A 21,546-nucleotide genomic window follows, 5' to 3' on the forward strand; every position below is an offset into this window, starting at 1 on the left:
ACCTTAGAGATCCTTTATTCTCTATTTGGGTTAGGTCGGGGTGTGACTAGGGTGGGCATTCTAGTTTCTTTATTTCTAGGTTGGCCTGGTATGGTTCCCAATCAGAGGCAGCTGTCTATCGTTGTCTCCGATTGGGGATCATACTTAGGCAGCTTTTTCCCACCTGTTGGTTGTGGGATCATGTTTTTGTATTGTTGCCTTTGAGCACGACAAAGCTGCACGTTCGTTTCTTTGCTCTTTATTGTTTTTGTGCCGGTTCTCATAATAAAAGATGATGAACCCAAACCACGCTGCATTTTGGTCCGATTCTTACAACAACGATCGTGACACTGACAGTTACAGTGCCTTCAGAAATTATTCCCACCCCTTGACTTTTTCCACACCAAGTGGGATTAAAATTAATGCAATTACTCTGTAATATCAAAGCAGGAAGAAAAACCCTTTTTTGTTATTATTATTAATGAATTAATGGAAAATAGAACACTAATATATCTTGATTAGATTAGTATTCAACCCCCTGAGTCAATACATGCTAGAATCACCTTTGGCAGTGATTACAGCTGTGAGTCTTTCTGTGTAAGTCCCTAAATGCTTTGCACACCTGGATTGTACAATATTTGCCCATTATTCTTTCAAATTCATCAAGCTCTGTCAAGTTGGTTGTTGATCATTGTTAGACAGGCATTTTCATGTCTTGCCATAGATTTTCAAGCCAATTTAAGTCAAATCTGTAACTCGGCCAATCAGGAACATCCAATGATGTCTTGGTAAGCAACTCCTGTGTATATTTGTCCTTGTGTTTTAGGTTATTATCCTGCTGAAAGGTGAATTTGTCTCCCAGTGTCTGTTGGAAAGCAGACTTAACTAGTTTTTCCTGTAGGATTTTGCCTGTACTTAGCTCTTTTTATCCTATAAAACTCCCAAGTCCTTGCCGATGACAAGCATACCCATAACATGATGCAACTCATAACACCACCATTCTGGAAAATATGAAGAGTGGTACTCAGTGATATGTAGTGTTGTATTTGCCCTAAACAGAAGGCTTTGTATTCAGAACAAAAAGTGAATTTCTTTGCCAATTTGCTATTAGTATTACTAAAATGCCTTATTGCAAACAGGATGCATGTTTTGTAATATTTTTATTCTGTTTAGGCTTCTTTCTTTTCACTCTGTCATGTATGTTAGTATTGTGGAGTAACTACAATGTTGTTGATCCATCCTTAGTTTTCTCCTATCACAGCCATTAAACTCTGTAACTGTTTTAAAATCACTGTTGGCCTCATGGCGAAATCCCTGAGTGGTTTCCTTCCTCTCCGGCAACTGATTTAGGAAGGGAACCTATATCTTTGTAGTGACTGAGTGTATTGAAACACCATCCAAAGTGTAAAATCAATAACTGCACCATGCTCAAAGGGATATTCAATGTCTGCTTTCTTTTTCCTTATCTGCCAATAGGTGCTCTTCTTTGCGAACCATAGGAAAACCTCCCTGGTCTTTGTTGTTGAATCCGTGCTTGAAATTGACTGCTTGACTTTGGAACCTTACAGATAATTCTATGTGTGGGGTACAGAGATTGGGTAGTCATTAATACTAAACACCATTATTGCACACAGATTGTGACCATGCAACTTATTTTAACATAACAAAAGGGTTGAAAACTTATTGAATTAAGACATTACAGCTTTTAATTTTTTATTAACTTGTAAACATGTCTAAAAACCTAATTCCACGTTGACATTATGGGGTGTTGTGTGTACGCTGTAACAGAACAAAATGTGGAAAAGGTCAAGGGGTGTGAATAGTTTCTGAAGGCATTGTCAATGATCAATTTTAATATTGAATCATTCTATTGCATGATTGCTATTCATTACCTAGGGGGTATACTATACGTGGAAATATCAATATGCCCCCTAACAGATTTTATCAGACAGATTTTTTTTCTTATTTTATTTGTCTAGGCAGGTCAGTTAAAGAACAAATTCTTATTTTCAATGAGGAACAGTGGGAACAGTGGGTTTAGTGCCTTGTTCAGGGGCGACATATTTTTACCTTGTCAGCTCGGGGATTCAGTCTTGCAACCTTTAAGTTACTAGTCCAACACTCTAACCACTAAGCTACCTGCCGCCCCAGATATACTAAATGATATACTAAATCCACCCAGTCTGATGTATGCTGTCACAGGTCAGGGTTTCTTACTGGAGTGTACTACCTGTGGTTGCCACTGGAGGGCACTCTTGAGTTTCCTCTAGTATCCAGGTGACCCTGATTGGGCTTATTGGGATCACCTGCTGGATGACTATCTAGGTTCCTCTGTGGACTGGGCCAGTTGCTCAGGTCGCATGTTTTGTTCAGTGTTCTTGTGTGCCCTTTCTTTGTTATGAAGACCTTAAGTAAATATTCTGGATTTACCCTTACCTCTGCCTGTTGTGTTTCTCTGCACCTGTGTCCAAGTTTGTACTAGCGCTCTTGTCACTGTAGACCTGAGCCTCAAAATGGACCCAGCAGAGATTTCTCTGTCGTCCGAGGGACACTCCGAGCTCCACCACTTACGGTCGGCTCTCACTCACCATGGAACAGTGATTGGCCCTCCACTTCCTACCAGCTCCACGTCTCCCTCCCCTTGGGAGCCTCATCTCCCAGCACCAGAGCGCTATGAGGGGCATCCTGGGAGGTGTCGTGGGTTCGCTGGTCTTTGAGCTACAGGCATCAGCGTTTCCCACCAAGCGTTCCAGAGTGGCATATGTCATCTCCTTGCTCTCAGGACGGGCTCTGGCCTGGGCTACTGCCATCTGGGAGCAGCAATCAGACATTTGTTTCAATTGGCAAAGCTTCACCCAGGAGATGAGGAGGGTTTTTGAGCAACCCATCAGTGGCAGGAATGCTGCTCAAAGACTCATTGCGCTTCGGCAGGGCAGCCGGAGCGTAGCTGATTACACCATTGACTTTCGGACGCTCGCCGCTAAGAGCTGTTGGAATATGGAGGCACATCACTCAGTCTTTCTGAACGGACTCAGTGAGGTTCTCAAGGATGAACTGGCTTCCCGGGACAACTCTTACACTCTTGGGTAGCTTATCGTTCTGGTTATCCGGATTGACAACCGGCTTCGGGAACGTCGTCATGAGAGGACGGAGGGGTCCCGAGTTGGTTCCAGTGTTTCGGGCCCTGCTGAGGGAGTCGACTCTTCATTTGTTCCACTGTCGTATGATGGGCCTGCTTGTCCTGCACCCCGTCAGGGTTCTCAAATCGGCTATGGTTCTCCTTCATATCCTTCAGAGGAGCCGATGCAATTGGGAGGACTTTCTGCTCTGGAGAGTCAGATACAGTTTCCTGCGGCCAATACGGTATGCACCTTGCTTTCAGCCAACCTGCGGTGGGACAAGGGACAGTTGGACATATCGACTTTCATAGACTCTGGGGCTACTGGCTGTTTTCTGGATCGCACATTAGCTCTCCAACAGAGGCTGCCACTCACTAAGCTGGACACTCCGTTGTCGGTCACAGCACTGGATGGTCAACCCCTAGGGTCTGGGAAGGTGAAGCAACTCACCATGCCTATCCAGCTACGAATTCTGGATGACCATGTGGAGCTTATCCAGTTACATCTGGTGGACTCTCCTGAGCTTCCCCTGGTTCTTGGACATCCCTGGCTTTCCACACATAATCCTCAAATTGACTGGCCTTCGGAAAGAGTTCTGGGGTGGAATCCTTCATGCCAGTTCACCTGCCAGCAACTCTCTACACACCTTTCCGGCCCTGCTCATCTGGAGACTTCCGATCCTCCTGTTCCTCTGGCTGGGAATGACAAGCCTGATCTTTCCCACGTACCTCGGGATTACTGGGATTTGGATCAGGTCTTCAGCAAACAAAGGGCCAGCAAACTACCTCCTCACAGGCCCTACGATTGTGCCATGAACCTCCTGTCTGACACCACTCCCCTGAGAGGAGGGCTGTATTCTCTCTCAGGTCCAGAGACTGCAGCCATGAACAGTTATATTGAGGAAGTGCTGGTGGCTGATTTTATTCAGCTGTCCACTTCACCTGCAGGAGCGGGCTTTTTCTTTGTTGGGAAGAAGGATGGGGGATTACGCCCCTGTTTCTATTACCAGGGTTTAAATAACATTACCATCAAGAACCATTACCCCCTTCCTTTTATGTCATCAGCTTTTGAGAGACTCCACGGAGCTACGGTTTTCTCTAAATTGGATTTACGGAACGCGTAAAATCTGGTGCGCATCAGACAGGGAGACGAGTGGAAGACAGCGTTCAACACTCCTAATGGACATTATGAGTACTGGGTCATGCCGTTTGGACTTACTAATGCTCTTGCCGTTTTCCAGGCCCTGGTCAATGATGTGCTGCGCATCTTCCTTCACCAGTTCGTGTTTGTGTACCTGGATGACATCCTCATCTTCATGGTTGAACACATCCAACATGTCCGCCAGGTACTTCAAAGACTCCTCGCTCATCACTTGTTCGTGAAGGCCGAAGAGTGTGAGTTTCACGTTCCTCAGATCTCCTTCCTGGGGTACATCGTGTCTCAGGGCTGTGTACTGATGGACTCCCAAAAGGTAGGAGCTGTGGTCAACTGGCCGCGACCCAGCACGGTCAAGCAAGTTCAGCGTATTTTGGGTTTTGTTAATTTCTATCTGAGATTTGTGAGAAACTTCAGTGCTGTGGCGGCGCCATTGACAACGCTCATTAAGGGCTCGGCTGGGCATGTATGCTGAGAAGGCATTCCAGAACCTGAAACGTCGGTTTTCTTCTGCACCCATTCTCGTTCATGCGGACCCTTCTCTCCCCTCGTGGTAGAGGTGGATGCCTCTGACATTGGCGTGGGGGCAGTTCTGTCGCAACGCTCGGTGAAAGACCAAAAGCTCCATTCCTGTGCCTTCCTCTCCAGGCATCTCACTCCAGCGGAGAGGAACTATGATGTCGGCAATCGGGAGCTTCTTGCGGTCAAACTGGCTTTGGAGGAGTGGCAGCACTGGTTGGAGGGCTCGGAATATCCCTTCATGTTTTGGACTGACCACAAGAACCTGGCCTACATCCAGGAGGCTAAACGCCTCAACCCCCGACAGGCTCGTTGGGCTTTTTACTTCACTCAGTTCAGATTCACGTTATCTTACCGTCCGGGGTCTAAGAACGTCAAGCCGGATGCCCTTTCTCACCAGTTCCCCAGCTCCAGTGAGGATTGGCGGCTTGAATCCATCATCCCCTGGGGTATAGAGGGGTATATGTCCTGGGATATAGAAATTGTAGAGAGGGAAGCGCAAGGTAGGGAGGCGGTTTCAGACGGCTGTCCACCTAAAATACTTTTTGTTCCTCTTGGGGCACTGTCCAAAGTACTTCAGTGGGCTCACTCATCGCCTCTCACCTCTCATCCGGGAGTGCAGAAAACGCTTGAATTTTTGAGGAGGAAGTTTTGGTAGCCCTCGGCGGAGGCAGACACTCGGACCTTTGTGGCTGCCTGTCCGACATGCGCCCGGAACAAGACTCCTCGTCAGCAGCCTCTGGCGCTTCTTCATCCGCTGCTAACACCTTCTCGACCCTGGTCCCATTTCTCTATGGATTTCATCACGGGCCTTCCATCCTCAGAGGGACACGGTCATCCTGGTTATTGTGGACCGCTTTCCTTCCCTGGGTGGAGTATGCACACCACACTCTCCAGTGTTCCTCCACTGGCCTGTCACAATTCCAGGTGTTGTACGGTTACCAGCCCCCGCTGTTTCCAGATCAGGAGATTGAAGTGACGGTTCCTTCCGCTCAACGCCTCATCTCTCGTTGTTGCTGGACCTGGAAGAGGGCTCGGTCAGTGTTCCTGAAGTCCTCAGCTCGGGTTCAACGACAGGCCAACCGTCATCGCAGCCCGAGTCCCCTCCTGCATCCAGGCCAGATGGTCTGGTTATCTACTAGGGATCTGCCTCTACGCATGGAATCAAGAAAGTTGGCTCCCCGGTACACTGGGCCATTCAAGGTTCTATTGGGCATCAATCCAGTGGCCTATCGTCTTCATCTTCCCCGGTCCACGAGGGTTCATCCCACCTTCCACATCTCCAGACTCAAGCCTGTGGTGTTCAGTCCTCTGGTTCCGGCTACTCGGCCTCCACCTCCGCCTCGCATGATAGCGCGACAGCCAGCCTACACGGTGCGACGCATCCTCTCCAGTCGTCAGTTCCGGCGAGGGACTCAGTATCTCGTGGACTGGGAGGGTTATGGGCCTGAGGAATGTTTTTGGGTTCCGGCCCAGTACATTTTGGATCCCGGACTCATTCTGGACTTCCGTCAACATTCAGCTACCCCTGGTGGAACGCCGTGAGCCATTCCTTAAGGGAGGGGGGGTCCTGTCACAGATAAGGGTTTCTTACTGGAGTGTACTACCTGTGGTTGCCACTGGAGAGCACCATTGGATTTCCTCTAGTATCCAGGTGACCCTGATTGGGCTTATTGGGATCACCTACTGGATGACTATTTAGGTTCCTCTGTGGACTGGGCCAGTTGCTCAGGTCTCATGTTTTGTTCAGTTTTCTCGTGTGCCCTTGCTTTGTTGTTTTGCTATGAAGACCTTAGGTAAATATTCTGGATTTACCCTTACCTCTGCCTGCTGTGTTTCTCTGCACCTGGGTCCAAGTTTGTACTAGCACTATAGTCACATATGCATGGTGATCAGGTAGTTTCTGATGTGTTTATGGATATGTACAGTACATGCACATGCAATCTCTTTGACCTGATGAATGACCACCTTGGATTGAAACGCTGTTACAAGAAAGCCAGTGATTTCTTTTCATTCACACTGGGTGTTGGACTAAAATGTATTTCAGACCTTGCTAGTAACACTGTTCTGAGTATCCAGGGAAGAAATGTCTCCATATAATTGAGGTCATAGTATTTGTTTTTCATATTTATTTATCCAAAAGTGGTAAAATGTTTGATTATCAGTTGGACATTACCACTATGAGTATCACACATAATTATGTGCGTAATTAATTAAGATTTTCATTTTCACACATATCCACACACATACAAACGATTATCCAACTTGCAGTGTTTGCTTGGCTTTAATGTTTGCCCAATTTCCATAATGTGTTTTCCAAAAGATGCCCTTGATGCTATCTATAATAGTATGGGGAAAAACAATCCCCTGGTGAACACCACATTAAATTGTATTAGTAATGTGCGCCATGCTATGCTTCACAAAGCATGTTCTATTGCAATTAGTGTTACTAAATGGCTGATTTTGCAAAAGTGAGGCACCATGCGCAATCTGGAATTTGAATCTCAGGTATATGGTGATATTAGGTTCTGGATGGATAAACAAATAGCAATTATGAAAACACCATTTTGTAACGCTGGTGTAAGGCAACCTTGTCAACAGTGCAACATAATGCAATGCATGAAAAAAGTAATCTTTATATACTTGAATAGTATCAATAAGCACAGATAATTATTAATAAAGTTTGTAACTCTTAACTGCCTTTAAAGCATTCTAAATTCTGCAAAGGAAAAATGTATTTGGTCATTCATACACAAGGTTATTGTAACGGCTGATTTCCTCCTCTTCGTCTGAAGAGGAGGTGTAGCAGGGATCGGACCAAGACGCAGAGTGGTAAGTGTCCATGTTTTAATATAATCCACTGAACACGACAAAAAATACAAAATAACAACGTAACCTAACCGAAACAGTCCCGTGTGGCATGAACACAGACACAGGAAACAAACACCCACAAACCAACAGTGAAAACAGGCAACCTAAATATGGTTCCCAATCAGAGACAATGCAAAACACCTGTCTCTGATTGAGAACCATATCAGGCCAATTGACAAACCTAAACATAGAAACACATAACATAGACTGCCCACCCCAACTCACGCCCTGACCATACTAACTAAAGACAAAACAAAGGAAAATAAAGGTCAGAACGTGACAGTACCCACCCCCCCCAAAGGTGCGGACTCCGGCCGCAAAACCTAAACCTATAGGGGAGGGTCTGGGTGGGCGTCTGTCCGCGGTGGCGGCTCTGGCGCGGGACGTGGACCCCACTTCATCATCATTTTTGTCCGCCCCCGTGGCCTCTTACGAGCGGCGATCCTCGCCGCCGACCTTGGCCTGGTAACCCCAATAAATGGGCTCATAGGACTGAAAAGCACCTCTGGACTGAGGGGCAGTTCCGGACTGAGGGGCAGTTCCGGACTGAGGGGCAGCTCCGGACTGAGGAGCAATTCCGGCATCGCCGGCGTGGCAGGCGGCTCTGGCGGCTCCTGGCTGGCGGGCGGCTCTGGCGGCTCCTGGCTGGCGGGCGGCTCTGGCGGCTCCTGACTGGCGGACGGCTCTGGCAGCTCCTGACTGGCGGGCGGCTCTGGCGGCTCCTGACTGGCGGACGGCTCTGGCGGCTCCTGACTGGCTGGCGGCTCTAGCGGCTCAGGACAGATGGGCGGCTCAGATGGCGCTGGGCAGACGGGCAGCTCAGACGGCGCTGGGCAGACGGGCAGCTCAGACGGCGCTGGGCAGACGGGCAGCTCAGACGGCGCTGGGCAGACGGGCAGCTCAGACGGTGCTGGGCAGACGGGCAGCTCAGACGGCGCTGGGCAGACGGGCAGCTCAGACGGCTCAGGACAGACGGGAGACTCTGGCTGCGCTGGAGAAGAGGAAGGCTCTGGCAGCGCTGGACAGGCGGGAGCAACTGTAGAGAGAAAACGGAGAGACAGCCTGGTGCGGGGGGCTGCCACCGGAGGACTGGTACGTGGAGGTGGCACCAGATATACCGGACCGTGAAGGAGTACAGGAGCTCTTGAGCACCGAGCCTGCCCAACCTTACCTGGTTGAATGCTCCCCGTAGCCCGGCCAGTGCGGCGAGGTGGAATAGCCCGCACTGGGCTGTGCTGGCGAACCGGGGACACCATGCGCAAGGCTGGTGCCATGTACGCCGGCCTGAGGAGACGCACTGGAGACCAGATGTGTTGAGCCGGCTTCATGGCACCTGGCTCGATGCCCAACCTAGCCCGGCCGATACGAGGAGCTGGAATGTATCGCACCGGGCTAAGCACGCGTACTGGGGACACCGTGCGCTCCACCGCATAACATGGTGCCTGACCAGTACGACGCCCTCTCTCTCCACGGTAAGCACGGGGAGTTGGCTCAGGTCTCCTACCTGGCTTAGCCATACTTCCCGTGTGACCCCCCCCAAGACATTTTTGAGGCTGACTCTCGGGCTTCCAACCGCGTCGCCGTGCTGCCTCCTCATACCAGCGCCTCTCTGCCTTCGCTGCCTCCAACACTGCCCTGGGACGGCGATATTCCCCTGGCTGAGTCCAGGGTCCTTTGCCGTCCAGAATCTCCTCCCAAGTCCATGAATCCTGTGTCTTCTCCCGCTGCTGCTGCTGTCCTTTACCACTCTGCTTGGTCCTTGGTTGGTGAGTGTTTCTGGCACGGCTGATTTCCTCCTCTTCGTCTGAAGAGGAGGTGTAGCAGGGATCAGACCAAGACGCAGAGTGGTAAGTGTCCATGTTTTAATATAATCCACTGAACACGACAAAAAATACAAAATAACAACGTAACCTAACCGAAACAGTCCCGTGTGGCATGAACACAGACACAGGAAACAAACACCCACAAACCAACAGTGAAAACAGGCAACCTAAATATGGTTCCCAATCAGAGACAATGCAAAACACCTGTCTCTGATTGAGAACCATATCAGGCCAATTGACAAACCTAAACATAGAAACACATAACATAGACTGCCCACCCCAACTCACGCCCTGACCATACTAACTAAAGACAAAACAAAGGAAAATAAAGGTCAGAACGTGACAGTTATGCATATTATCACCATCACCAGACTCTTTTAGATGAGGGATTAAGCTCAGGTGACTCACTCTGGTCATTAAAGATCCCATGGTGCTCATTTAAGGAGAAGAGGTGTCAAATTATGGGTTCTGGCCAAACCTCGGATGTACAGACAGCCTACTCGTAATATCTTCCAAGACGTCTAATTACTGCAGCTACATTTCAATTATTCTCATCTGCATTGATATGGACAATTTTTTTGGTAAATTTTGTTGATGGCTGGAAAGATGACTGACATCCATCACCAAGGTGGTTTCTTCACATTTTTCACTGGATGAAAATTCCACCTATCTACACAGTGTGGAGCCTGTGTTTGCCATCAAATGTCGAATAAACTGTGAGAATACAATAGAGTGTGGGAATTCATTACCCTTCCTTTTGATGGTTTGCACATACTGGTCAGAAGAACCAGCTCCACCTGCACAAATTTAGCAGATTGATTGCATGTGCGATGAAAGAGTTCTTTGTTCTATTCCACTTAACCTTAGGTAGTATAAACCTACAGCCCGAAGGAAGAAATTATAATTATTTATTCAAGCTGCACTGGCCACTATCTAAAGTTGTCTTGGCTTTACCTAGAACTTGCTAGGTAAATATTTCTGAGAGACATCTGTTGTACAGTATTCTGATGACCTTACTGAATACCATCCCAATCTATTCATTCTGTTCCAAATATTTATTTTCACTTCAAATTCCCAAACTAGGCAGCCATGGAAAAGGTTACAAGAGATTTGAAAAAATCTATAAAATAGAGTCACTAGTTCTATTTACAATGAAATAATACAATTTTCTCAAATTAAATTATTTTACAAATTGGTATCTATGTTTGGAGCAAAGTTCAGTTTGTTATCGTTGACAGTACTCAAATATGTGTCTTAACGAAGTCATCCGTGGATCTTTAATGATAATAGTCATTAAAGATGGAGTGGAAAGTTTACCTTTCGCAGCAGAAGTGACCTATGTGAGCTCATCATTGATTATAATAGAAGTATAGAGAAGTCAAAATGGGGAGGCTGTGAGAGGGAACAGAAACTTGCAGTTGTAGTTCTCCCTGCTAAAAATTCCCTGCAAAAAACCCGCTGACAAACAAATATCTTTGTTAAATTAGTATGAAATTGAAGTCATGATCCTTTTAATTTTCAAACCATAGTCCTAACACAAAAAAAGTGGAGTAGGATGATCATTGTGCAGAACAGGAAACAGAAATGTTAGTGCAGAATTCACATCAGTAAGCTGGACATTAGCTTTGATCGCAGGGTGTAACTTTACAAACTGATATCAGCAATAAACAGAGATGACGTTTGAAGACAACATCAAACAGAAAGACATGACAGTTTATCAAAATGGATAGCACTGGCTGTCCATGCTGCTAAATCCATGAACACATTCTCTGACCTTGGCTTGAAATGAACATATTAGCATTATAAATTATTACATCGGATTTCATGGGACAAGGTTAATATGTTCTCAAATGCTCTGAACGTATCCTCCAATATGCCATTTCGCATGTAGCATGTTGATCTTTCATAGAAAATAATTGTAACTTAAACCAATACCATACTGTATATTGAGCGTACACTCATGGAAATGGTTATGAAAGGATGCTGTAGTCTGTGATTACTGTGCAGTACATCAAAAGGAATGGGGGGAACCAGCTTTTTTTCAACAGATTGAGATAAAATTGTGTGTAACCTGATGTAATGTGATTTGGGAGCAGTAAACCATCTGAGATTATGTGACAGAATGATGAAGAAATGAAGGTGAGAACACCAACACACATTGGCACAGGAATGGTAGACTTGGATGTGCTATGGAGCGGAGCCATCCCATGATTTTTCATGTTTTTTTCCTTTGTATTACCACTTGGGTTGCAAAGCTACCAGTAATTTACCAAAGTTACTAGATTTTTTGGTAATTAACATGTAGTCTATGGCAATCTATGATACCTTTGGTAATTTATACTTGAATAACTTGTATTTCATATATTCATTTATAGTATTCATTTTTTATATCTGTGTCCATACTGTCCATGGGTTTCTAGTGGATAGACTATATGGTTCAAGAGAAAATAGTCTAATTAGTGAAAAGAATTGCATTATTTCCAATTAACTCTGCAACACTTCCAAATGTTTTGTTTTCTCACAACTGCCACCAGTTTGCAATAAAACATTTACAACAAAGACATATTTACATAGTAAAATTTAAAAAAAATGTCTACAAAAATATTATGGATATTTCATGCAGAAACCCTCATATTAAACACTTATTCACTAAATATATGTTTTATATTTAGGATAATATTTTACAGGTTTATCATTCTATTTTTATATTCAAATAATATTTTTTTATTATTTTATACACTCACCAGACCGTTTACTAAGTACACCCATCTAGTACTGGGTCGGACGCCCCTTTGCCCCCAGAACAGCCTGAATTCTTCGGGGCGTGGATCCTACAAGTCAGAAACGTTCCACAGGGATGTTATTCCACTATGACGCAATGACATCACGCAGCGGTACACCACCGCCACCAGCCTGTACTGCTGACACCAGGCATGGTGGGTCCATGGATTCATGCTGCTTACGCCAAATCATGACTCTGCCATCAGCATGAAGCTTCATCAGACCAGGCAAGGTTTTTCCACTCCTCAATTCTTACTTTTAGCTCAAATGAGGGGAACCCGGTGCAATAGCCCATCCGTGACTAAGATCGACGAGTTGTGTGTTCCGAGATGACGTTTTGCACACACGTTTTGACCTCTCTCATCAATGAGCTGTTTTTGCCTAAAGGACTACCACTGACTGGATGTTTCTTGTTTATTGCACCATTCTCGGGAAACCTTAGACACTGTCGTGCGTGAAAAGCCCTGGAGGGAGGACATTTCTGAGATACTGTATCCGGCGTCCCTGGCCCCGTAGATCATACCAAGCTCACAGTCACTTAGCCCACTCGTTATGCCCATTCTAACATTCAATCGAACAGTAACTGAATGCCTCGATGCCGGTCTGCCTGCTTTATATAGCAAGCCATTGCCACATGACTCACTGTATGTAGGATCGATCCATTTTCATGAACAGTGTGGTGTACCTAATAAACTGTCTGGGTGAGTGTATATTTTACATGTGATAAGGCCACACAGAGGGCCAGAGATAATTACAGACACCTGGGATAATTTGAAGTACCCAAAACGGCCACTAGATGTTATCTGATAAAATTCCATATAATTCCTTGAAAGTTATAACAATTCTGGAAGATTACTGGTAAACTTTGAAAGTTTCCAGTAAAATACCCTCCCTTTGCAACACTAATTGCCATGAGCGGTAAATCATTAAAGCTCCTGTCATCACAAGGTGGAAATACGGTCATGGTTCCTCCTGGCACCAGAGGGCAGCAAAGACCGCCCTAGAGACATTTATTGGACTCAGGTGTGTCTTATTATTTCATGATTGTGTCCGTGTTAAAAAAACGGGTGTTTTCTGTGGTCCTTTGCAGAAGCTTGAGTTGTTTACCGTGTGAGGTCGGTTCCTGAGTGAGTTTTCGAGACTTAAGCTGTGTTCGAATACCCATACTAACATACTGTATACTACATACTTAATGAGTATATGCTATTAGTTCATTTTAGTGTACTGTAAATGAACAGTAGGCTTTCAGTTGAGCGTACTAGCTCTTTGCCTGTCTACCAGAAGTTGATGCTGTTGCTATGCAACCTCTTGCTAGCTAGTTAGCATAACAAATTACTTGTTTGACATTTTACGACTTCGGGTGTGTTCTTAAAATCAATGTGGAGTGCCAAAGTGCGCTCGTAAATTCAGACCGTTGTCAGATTGTCCGTTTGTAAATTCAGAGCGTTTCGCTCTCGGAGCGCACACTGGACGCTCGGGCCAAAGAATAGGGTTGATTTGAGCGTTCTGACCTTACAACGGCAGTCAAGCACTCAAGCTAGCTACTTCCAGACGCAAATGAGACCACTGATCATTTTACTCGCCCTAGCAGAGCTGGTTAGGCAGTTTTCATGTTATCCAGAGCGTTGGTGACTGTGCTGCTGGCTACAATTTAATTACACATTTTTGCCAACGTTTACTGATACCGGCCACATTCAACGGGTGTTGAGCGCTCGTAAATTCATTATTCTGCGCCCTGGTACACTCAAACGAGAGTGCTCTGAAATCGGAGTAGATAGCCAGAGCGAATTTACAAAGCACCCGAATGTCCATTGAGAACGCACAACGACTATACCATTTAGCAAAGCTAAGAATGACGGGAATAATAAAGTCAATAAATGTTAGGTAGTTAGATAGCTTATAGTTAATATACTGGCAAGTTTGATGTATAAGTAGCCAACTAACGTTAGGTAGCGAGCTAACATACCGGTACATACTGCTGCTAAGTGGTTCGTAAGGACAGCGTAGCTAACAAATTGTCAGCCAACATAACGGGTAACGTAACTTATTTGAAAAGTCATTACTCTATTACATTGCTCAACATTTTTTAACATTTGTCATAATTAGTCAAAGCAATGAATTTGTATCCGCTCTCATTGTACTTTGGCTTCATATTTTCCGCCATTTCCTGAAGAATTGCATTATGGGCCCTAAAGTACGGAAATAGTGTCCTCTGTGTGTATACTTTCAGTACAACATCTGGGAACTTTTGGCATACTAACTATATCCATACTATGACCAATAAGCATGCTATATACTCAATTCACATTACAAATAGTACAGTAAGTGCGGTTAGTATGATTATTCAAACACAGTGTTTGTTGTTTTTCTAGTGTACTGTGATCCTGCGGCTACTGTTTCTCAGTAAAGTATTTATGTTTATCCTTACCACTGATTTCTCGTCTGGTCTCTTCTCTGCACCTGGGTCCAACCTCACCACGTCACAAATATATATTTCATATCTGAATGCAATCCATACAAATGTTATGATGAAACATTGTACAGGCTGTTATATTTCTATAGCTGTTGACTCACCTGTTCAATTATTTCACTTGAAGCAAAGCTTATAAAACAGTTCGATTTAATATAAAAATATATTGTTCCTTTAATAAATGCATCTATCCAAACATTATTCTGTAAATTGTATGACAAATTTCTTACCTTAAACGTTTCACTTACATTTTGCTTACATACGCTAACATTAAGTAATGTGTATTATATTAGAATAGATAGAATACTATAAAAGTGTATTGGGGTATTGTCCAGTGGTGTTGTGTCGTGTTAGATGCAAGATTATTATGTTTAATGATTTGTCTCAGTCTGTGTTGTGGTCATTAGAGACTTTTAACTTTTTATTTCAAGACATGTTTTACATGAAACAACGCCCAATGATCAATGTATTTTCCATTCCGAAAGCAATTTTTTGTCCAAATTGGCGCCAAAAGTTTTAATTGACAATTTTACTACTAATGCTCTAAGTTTGCAGTAACTGTGAGTGGACTCATCTTTGTATTATTTCATGGCATCTGAATTAACGGCAGCGATAGAGGAATATTTTTCTTTCATTGAGACTAATGGCGCGTGATCTTGTTAGAACATGAAATGAGATGTATTGCTCTAATACTATAATTGTGAGGGTGCTGTTTGTCGCCGCTGTCTCTTGCTCCTGGCCCTGTGCTTCTAGTGTAATACCTTTCCGATTCTTGTCAGCACTTCTTATGGAGCATCGATAGCAAACTCAACCTTTTTTTCTAACCATCAGTGTGTATATTTTGTAGTGTCAATAAATGAATTAGTCATGAACATTGTACAGTCAAGTTTATCACATTACTTTGATTATTATATATATATATATACATATAGGTATTTTTTCCATACCTGCCCGGTATACACAGTACTTACTTGTATATACACAGTATATACTTGTGGTGCCCCACTTTCATGGTATTATTTTATTATATCTGTCACTAGTATTTCAATAGGTTTTGTACCTCTTTTCCCTCACCACTCTGTTTTCCACCTATTATCCTCTTTCTGTAGTGAGCCAAGGGGGCATGGCAGCAGACATTTGTCCAGATCCTGGGATTCCAGAGAATGGGAAGAGGATGGGCTTTGACTTTCAGTGGGTGCCTTTTCTTCACTCTTATCAGGTTTGGCGTCAGTGTAATGGGAACTGTGTGGAACAGCTTTAATCAGTGCGAGCCCTGCTGTGTTGCATTTTTAAACCCCCACTGCTATACCATCACCATTAGTGATTGCAATTGCACCCCCTCAATAGGTGATAAGACCCTCTTAGAGAAGATACCTTAATTCAACAAGGGTCATTACTTGTTTGTTAAGGAGGCAGACTTACTTATCACCATTAAAAACAAAGAAACTTGAGAATGGTAGTGAACTTGTACACAGAGAAGAAAAGTATATTTAGAGGAAGGAAGTCTGTCACAGGCATAGAGGGACCAGGGGTCGATGGTGCGCTCTGTGCGACAGGTCAGTCACTGATGGTCATTTGTCTCTCCAACTCCCATAGGGTCGGAGCCAGCATCCAGTTTTCCTGCGATGACAGCTACGTGCTTCAGGGATCAAAGAGCATCACTTGCCAGAGAGTGACAGAGACACTGGCCGCGTGGAGTGACCACAGGCCTATCTGCCGCAGTAAGTGTGAATGCATCTAGACCATTTTCCCATCCCAACACTTTCTGTTGATACATTTTCACATCTCGTTAAGGGAGATGGGGGACACGCACCAATGATGAGTAGGGTGTTCAATGGTAAGGGACTACAGTACAGAGATTCTTATATTTTGAGGATATAACTGCTACCTACTACCTCCCAGGTCAAAGACTTGAATGTTCTCTATTCTTCATATTACCATGGCTTTACCTGGAATTTACAAAGGCTATTCAAGATTCAATCCCCTTGATTTAAAAGCATTGAGACGTCTTCTCTCTGTCTTTATTGAGACTTGCAGTTGTTAGCCATCTGTGAGAGGCAGTAACTGCAAGCTGTCTTCCTTTGAAGTGTTAATAGCTGGGATGAATATCACATGAGCTCCCAAAATTATTATGACTGCATGGTAGGCTTTTGTTAGCACATGTTGTGTACAAAAACAGAAAAGGTTTATTTTTACAAGTTTTTTGTTGTTGTTGCTATATACACTATTTATCACCTTTGAAAATGTGATCCTGCTCTCAATGGGTTTCCCCTGACCAAATACAAGTTAAAAATATATACAGTATATATAGAAAAAAATCTGTAATCCCTATCCATTTAGATTTGGGGAAGTATGGATGATTTAAAATGTTTATTTACAAGAAATTTATAGCAGTCCATATACAATAGATTATATTAAGTGCTACCAAACTGTAAAAGTGGAAAATATATTGGATGTGAAAAAAGTCATCAACGTAAACTCTTGTTTTGAGGGTGAAACTTCAACCACAAGATTATGTCATCATTGTAACAAATTTTCCACATATCATTTTTTATTTGAATTTGGACCTTTGAAACAACATTTGATCTTCAACTATAGGCTGTGCAGCACCTCCTACTGGATAGTTGATTTATCTACAATTATTTATTTGATCTCTCATCTAGGGTTTTAGCCAAATCCAGCCTTACTTAGCTTTGATATTTGTCACTGACTTCTACCAATGTGCTATCATGAGAATGATTATTGAGAGCTCTCTTAATAACTAAATATATTCACTGTTGCTATCAAAGTCATTCCAAAGAGTAGGTATAACGGAGCAAATTAAATGCAATCATACTTTATAAGTCATATATCATCAATGATACTATTTAGGCCTATATAGCATTTGCAAAGTCATCAACAGCTGTTTTTTCAATTCAACTCAGAGTTAAACTAAAAATAGACAATATAAATAGGCCTAGGGTTTCAAGCTTTGATTGATTTTCAAATGTAATCTTCAAGTTAATCATTAATATTAAAATCTAAGTTAAAGTATAGGACTAAATCAAATCAAACTTTTTTTAAAGGGCATTTAAATTTTGAATAGATTCGATTAAGTCCTATTCTTTCATTTAGATTTTTGGTTGAGATGGAGTGGCGAATCCAACATGAATTATAAATTTGTAGACAAACTGGATATTGGATTGTTTTTGGTTGTCAATGCAACCAAATAACAACATTTGAAGGAGACGTATCAAATCAAATCAAATCAAGATGTATATACTGGTTGGATAGTGCCATCTATGCCACTGACTTAGTCTGGCTTTAATTCAAGTTTGTCTACAAATTAATAATTGATATGTTGGATTCACGTCTCCATTTCAACCAAAAATCTAAGTTAAAGAATGGGGGGAAACTATAGCGGTAACACATTGGGAATTCAACAAGTCTGTGAATAAAGTTTGGAATCTCATTGATCAATGTCTCAAATATTACCCACATTTCCACGTTGAAATGACATGGTGTGCCCAATGGCACACTTGTGAAAGCATGGTGTGGCTAAACTGATACTCCAATCTGAACTTAAACCAGGTAGAAAGTGTGTAGAAATGATAATGAACCTAAATGCTTTAATACTTTAATCTCCAAACTATTTTTCTTCAATCACAGCATTTTTAATATAGAGTTATTAGCCGTGCTATTTAGCGGATTTGGTTGATCTTGTGGTTTCAAACCAGTGAGCTTATTAATATTATTCATCAAGAATATGGGCAGATGGAATTATTGACAATGAAAAAGGTTGAAATGTTGTTCCCTTGTTATATAATTAATATATAATAATTTACTATCAATATACCATAAAAAATGTGTTTTCCAGATTGCGTTTGGATACAAAAAAATAGGAATGTAAATATTTGGTCGCGACTGAGACAACCTGGTTCAATTTGAGATCTGCAGAGTTCTAACTTTCAAAGCCATAGAGGACACAAGCCTCCAGATAACATAAATCAAAATTAAATGAGGCAGTATGTCAACCATCCAGAAGTAAGAGTAACCATGTTTGACAATTTCTTAGCACCATTCCTGGAAAGTACTGATTGATCCAGACACTTTTTGTCACAGCATCACCCAGTAAACCCTTTAAGAATAACACTCTACTACCCCCTCACCCCCAAACCTCTCTCCACTACCACCCCCTCCATGCGGAGCTAAGTAACAGGTAGAAGCCATTAAATGTGAAATTAAAAAGCCTCCAGCTCAGAGATACACTGCTGCTCTTTTCTCTCCCGGATTGGCATGATCCCAGGTGATTACTTAGTTAATTATAGACTGTGGTTCCGACCTGTAAATGAAGAATGTGCTCGTTTTGCCATTTTTTTCTACCGACTATAGAACCCTCTGACACTTCGATAATTAACAGGCGCACAGCGTAGTCATCAGAGATTTCAAAATTAATCATTTTCAGCTTCACCTCTTGATGATTTCACTCACCAATCCTCAGTTGTTGTGGAGAGGATAAAGTTTGAGTAATTAGGTGCTATTAAAAGGCACTGTTTTGTAAACAAGCATGTTGGCTTCCAGCCTTTCAGTGAAGGATACCACTGTAGAAGGATACCACTTAAGGTTGGATTCTCAGAAGGCTGGAATCCAACCTTAAGATTCCAGACACATTTTCTATGACGCAAAACATGGAATCTCATTTTTGTAGAGAAAGTGTCCAACCTTGAATGCATTCCACGACCAACTGTTTTACAGAAAATGTACAGCAGTGTCAAGTCTATTTCTGGAGTTCGTTGAGGTTATTGCTTTACCAAATAGCTCATTTTCTCAGTGTAATTGTGGGATGTATATCACCTGTTGTATCATTGCATTGTTGTTTCCAATGTTTCATTTCTGATGGATGTATTTGATTTGATTTCAACAGCGAGAACGTGTGGCTCTAATTTAAGAGGACCAAAGGGCTTCATCACGTCCCCTAATTACCCTGTTCAGTATGAAAATAATGCCCACTGTGTCTGGGTCATAACAGCAGTGGACAATGGGAAGGTGAGTCAGATGTATTTTCTTCTTTCTTTCACTTTAACACGGTGAGTAATCAGCATTCATATACTTGCTAATGAATCCCTCTGCAAGGTGAATGGTTCAACTTCAATCATTTAATTAATTTTTTGTAGTATTTTGCAAGTTGAGTATCAAGGCATTATCACATTATTTTGGATGCAGTCTGAGAGATTTTTTTACTCTAAATGAAGGGAAATATATTTTATTGTGACAGTGACCCAATAGGACAGATCTTACGAGAGACAAAATGTTCTGTAATGCAAAATAGTATGTGAGGCATAAACCTTTAAATTATAACAAATGTGTGGTATATCTACCCTGCATGATGCCAAACAACCCATGACTTCATTGGATGGCTTCATTGGCATTGTTAAGGAAACATTTCATTATCATGCATTCTTTCAGCGATTAAACAATTTGTTTATACTTGGCATACTCCATGTTTATTTCATTTTCTTTGAATAATAAACTCCACAAGTTAACGGCAAGAATGGAGATGATTTCTGTGTGAAAATGATTTATTTTAATTCAGTCACCTCAATGTCAGAAAAGTTTCAAGAGCAGTATTGGAATCGTGCTGGTGCAATGGATAAATATCTATTCCGTGGTGGGGGGGATCCAATCACATAATCATGATTATGTTACCGCATTAATGCAATGCCATTGTGTGCATTAGCGTACAAATGGCATTAAACTCACTAAATGATCATTACAAATATGAGGCATAAAAATCTAATTTTATAAAGAGGGCCCACTTAAAACTGTTCAATTAATGGTTTCTACTTGTCGTTTATATCCCTCGTGCAACATAGGGGTCAGAGCACTAAAGATAAAGCAAACAGTAATTAATATTTCCTGCTTTAAATTATGGATACTTCAAGAAAGAGTGCCTTAAAGGAAGTGGAACTCTTCAAAGTGATTGGAAATTTAAAAAAATGTCACTTGGCTGCCCCCCAAAAAGCCATATCACAACCTACAGTTGAAGTCGGAAGTTTACATACACTTACGTTGGAGTCATTAAAACTTGTTTTTCAACCACTACACAAATTTCTTGTTAACAAACTATAGTTTTGGCAAGTTGGTTAGGACATCTACTTTGTGCATAACACAAGTAATTCTTCCAAAAATTGTTTACAGACAGATTATGTCACTTATAATTCACTGTATCACAATTCCAGTGGGTCAGAAGTTTACATACACTAAGCTGACTGTGCCTTTAAACAGCTTGTAAAATTCCAGAAAATGATGTCATGGCTTTAGAAGCTTCTGATAGGCTAATTGACATAATTTGAGTCAATTGGAGGTGTACCCTTGGATGTATTTCAAGGCCTACCTTCAAACTCAGTGCCTCTTTGCTGGACATCAGGGGAAAATCTAAAGAAATCAGCCAAGACCCCAGAAAGAAAATTGTAGACCTCCACCAGTCAGGTTCATCCTTGGGAGCAATTTCCAAATGCCTGAAGGTACCACGTTCATCTGTACAAACAATAGTATGCAAGTATAAACACCATGGGACCACGCAGCCATCATACCACTCAGGAAGGAGACGCGTTCTGTCTCCTGGAGTTGAACGCACATTTGTGTGAAAGTGCAAATCAATCCCAGAACAACAGCAAAGGACGCTGTGAAGATGCTGGAGAAAACCGGTAAAAAATTATCTATATCCACAGTAAAACGAGTCCTATATCGACAGGGACTGGTGCACTTCACAAAATAGATGGCATCATGAGGTAGGAAAATTGTGGATATATTGAAGCAACATCAAGACATCAGTCAGGAAGTTAAAGCT

The 21,546-nt window shown here is 42.7% G+C and overlaps 1 protein-coding gene across 1 annotated transcript in view; it reads left to right on the plus strand.

Annotated features, from left to right (window-relative positions):
* The window catches only part of LOC139571177 (CUB and sushi domain-containing protein 1-like), a 572,617-nt gene that overhangs the window by 362,964 nt on the left and 188,107 nt on the right, over positions 1–21,546 (plus strand). The window contains exons 8-10 of the mRNA XM_071393795.1: positions 15,827–15,908; positions 16,314–16,438; positions 19,621–19,742. Coding sequence (XP_071249896.1) covers positions 15,827–15,908; positions 16,314–16,438; positions 19,621–19,742 — 329 coding nt within the window. The remainder of the gene's footprint in view (positions 1–15,826; positions 15,909–16,313; positions 16,439–19,620; positions 19,743–21,546) is intronic.

Source organism: Salvelinus alpinus, chromosome 3 (assembly GCF_045679555.1).
Source record: "Salvelinus alpinus chromosome 3, SLU_Salpinus.1, whole genome shotgun sequence".
Taxonomy (NCBI): Eukaryota; Metazoa; Chordata; class Actinopteri; order Salmoniformes; family Salmonidae; genus Salvelinus; species Salvelinus alpinus.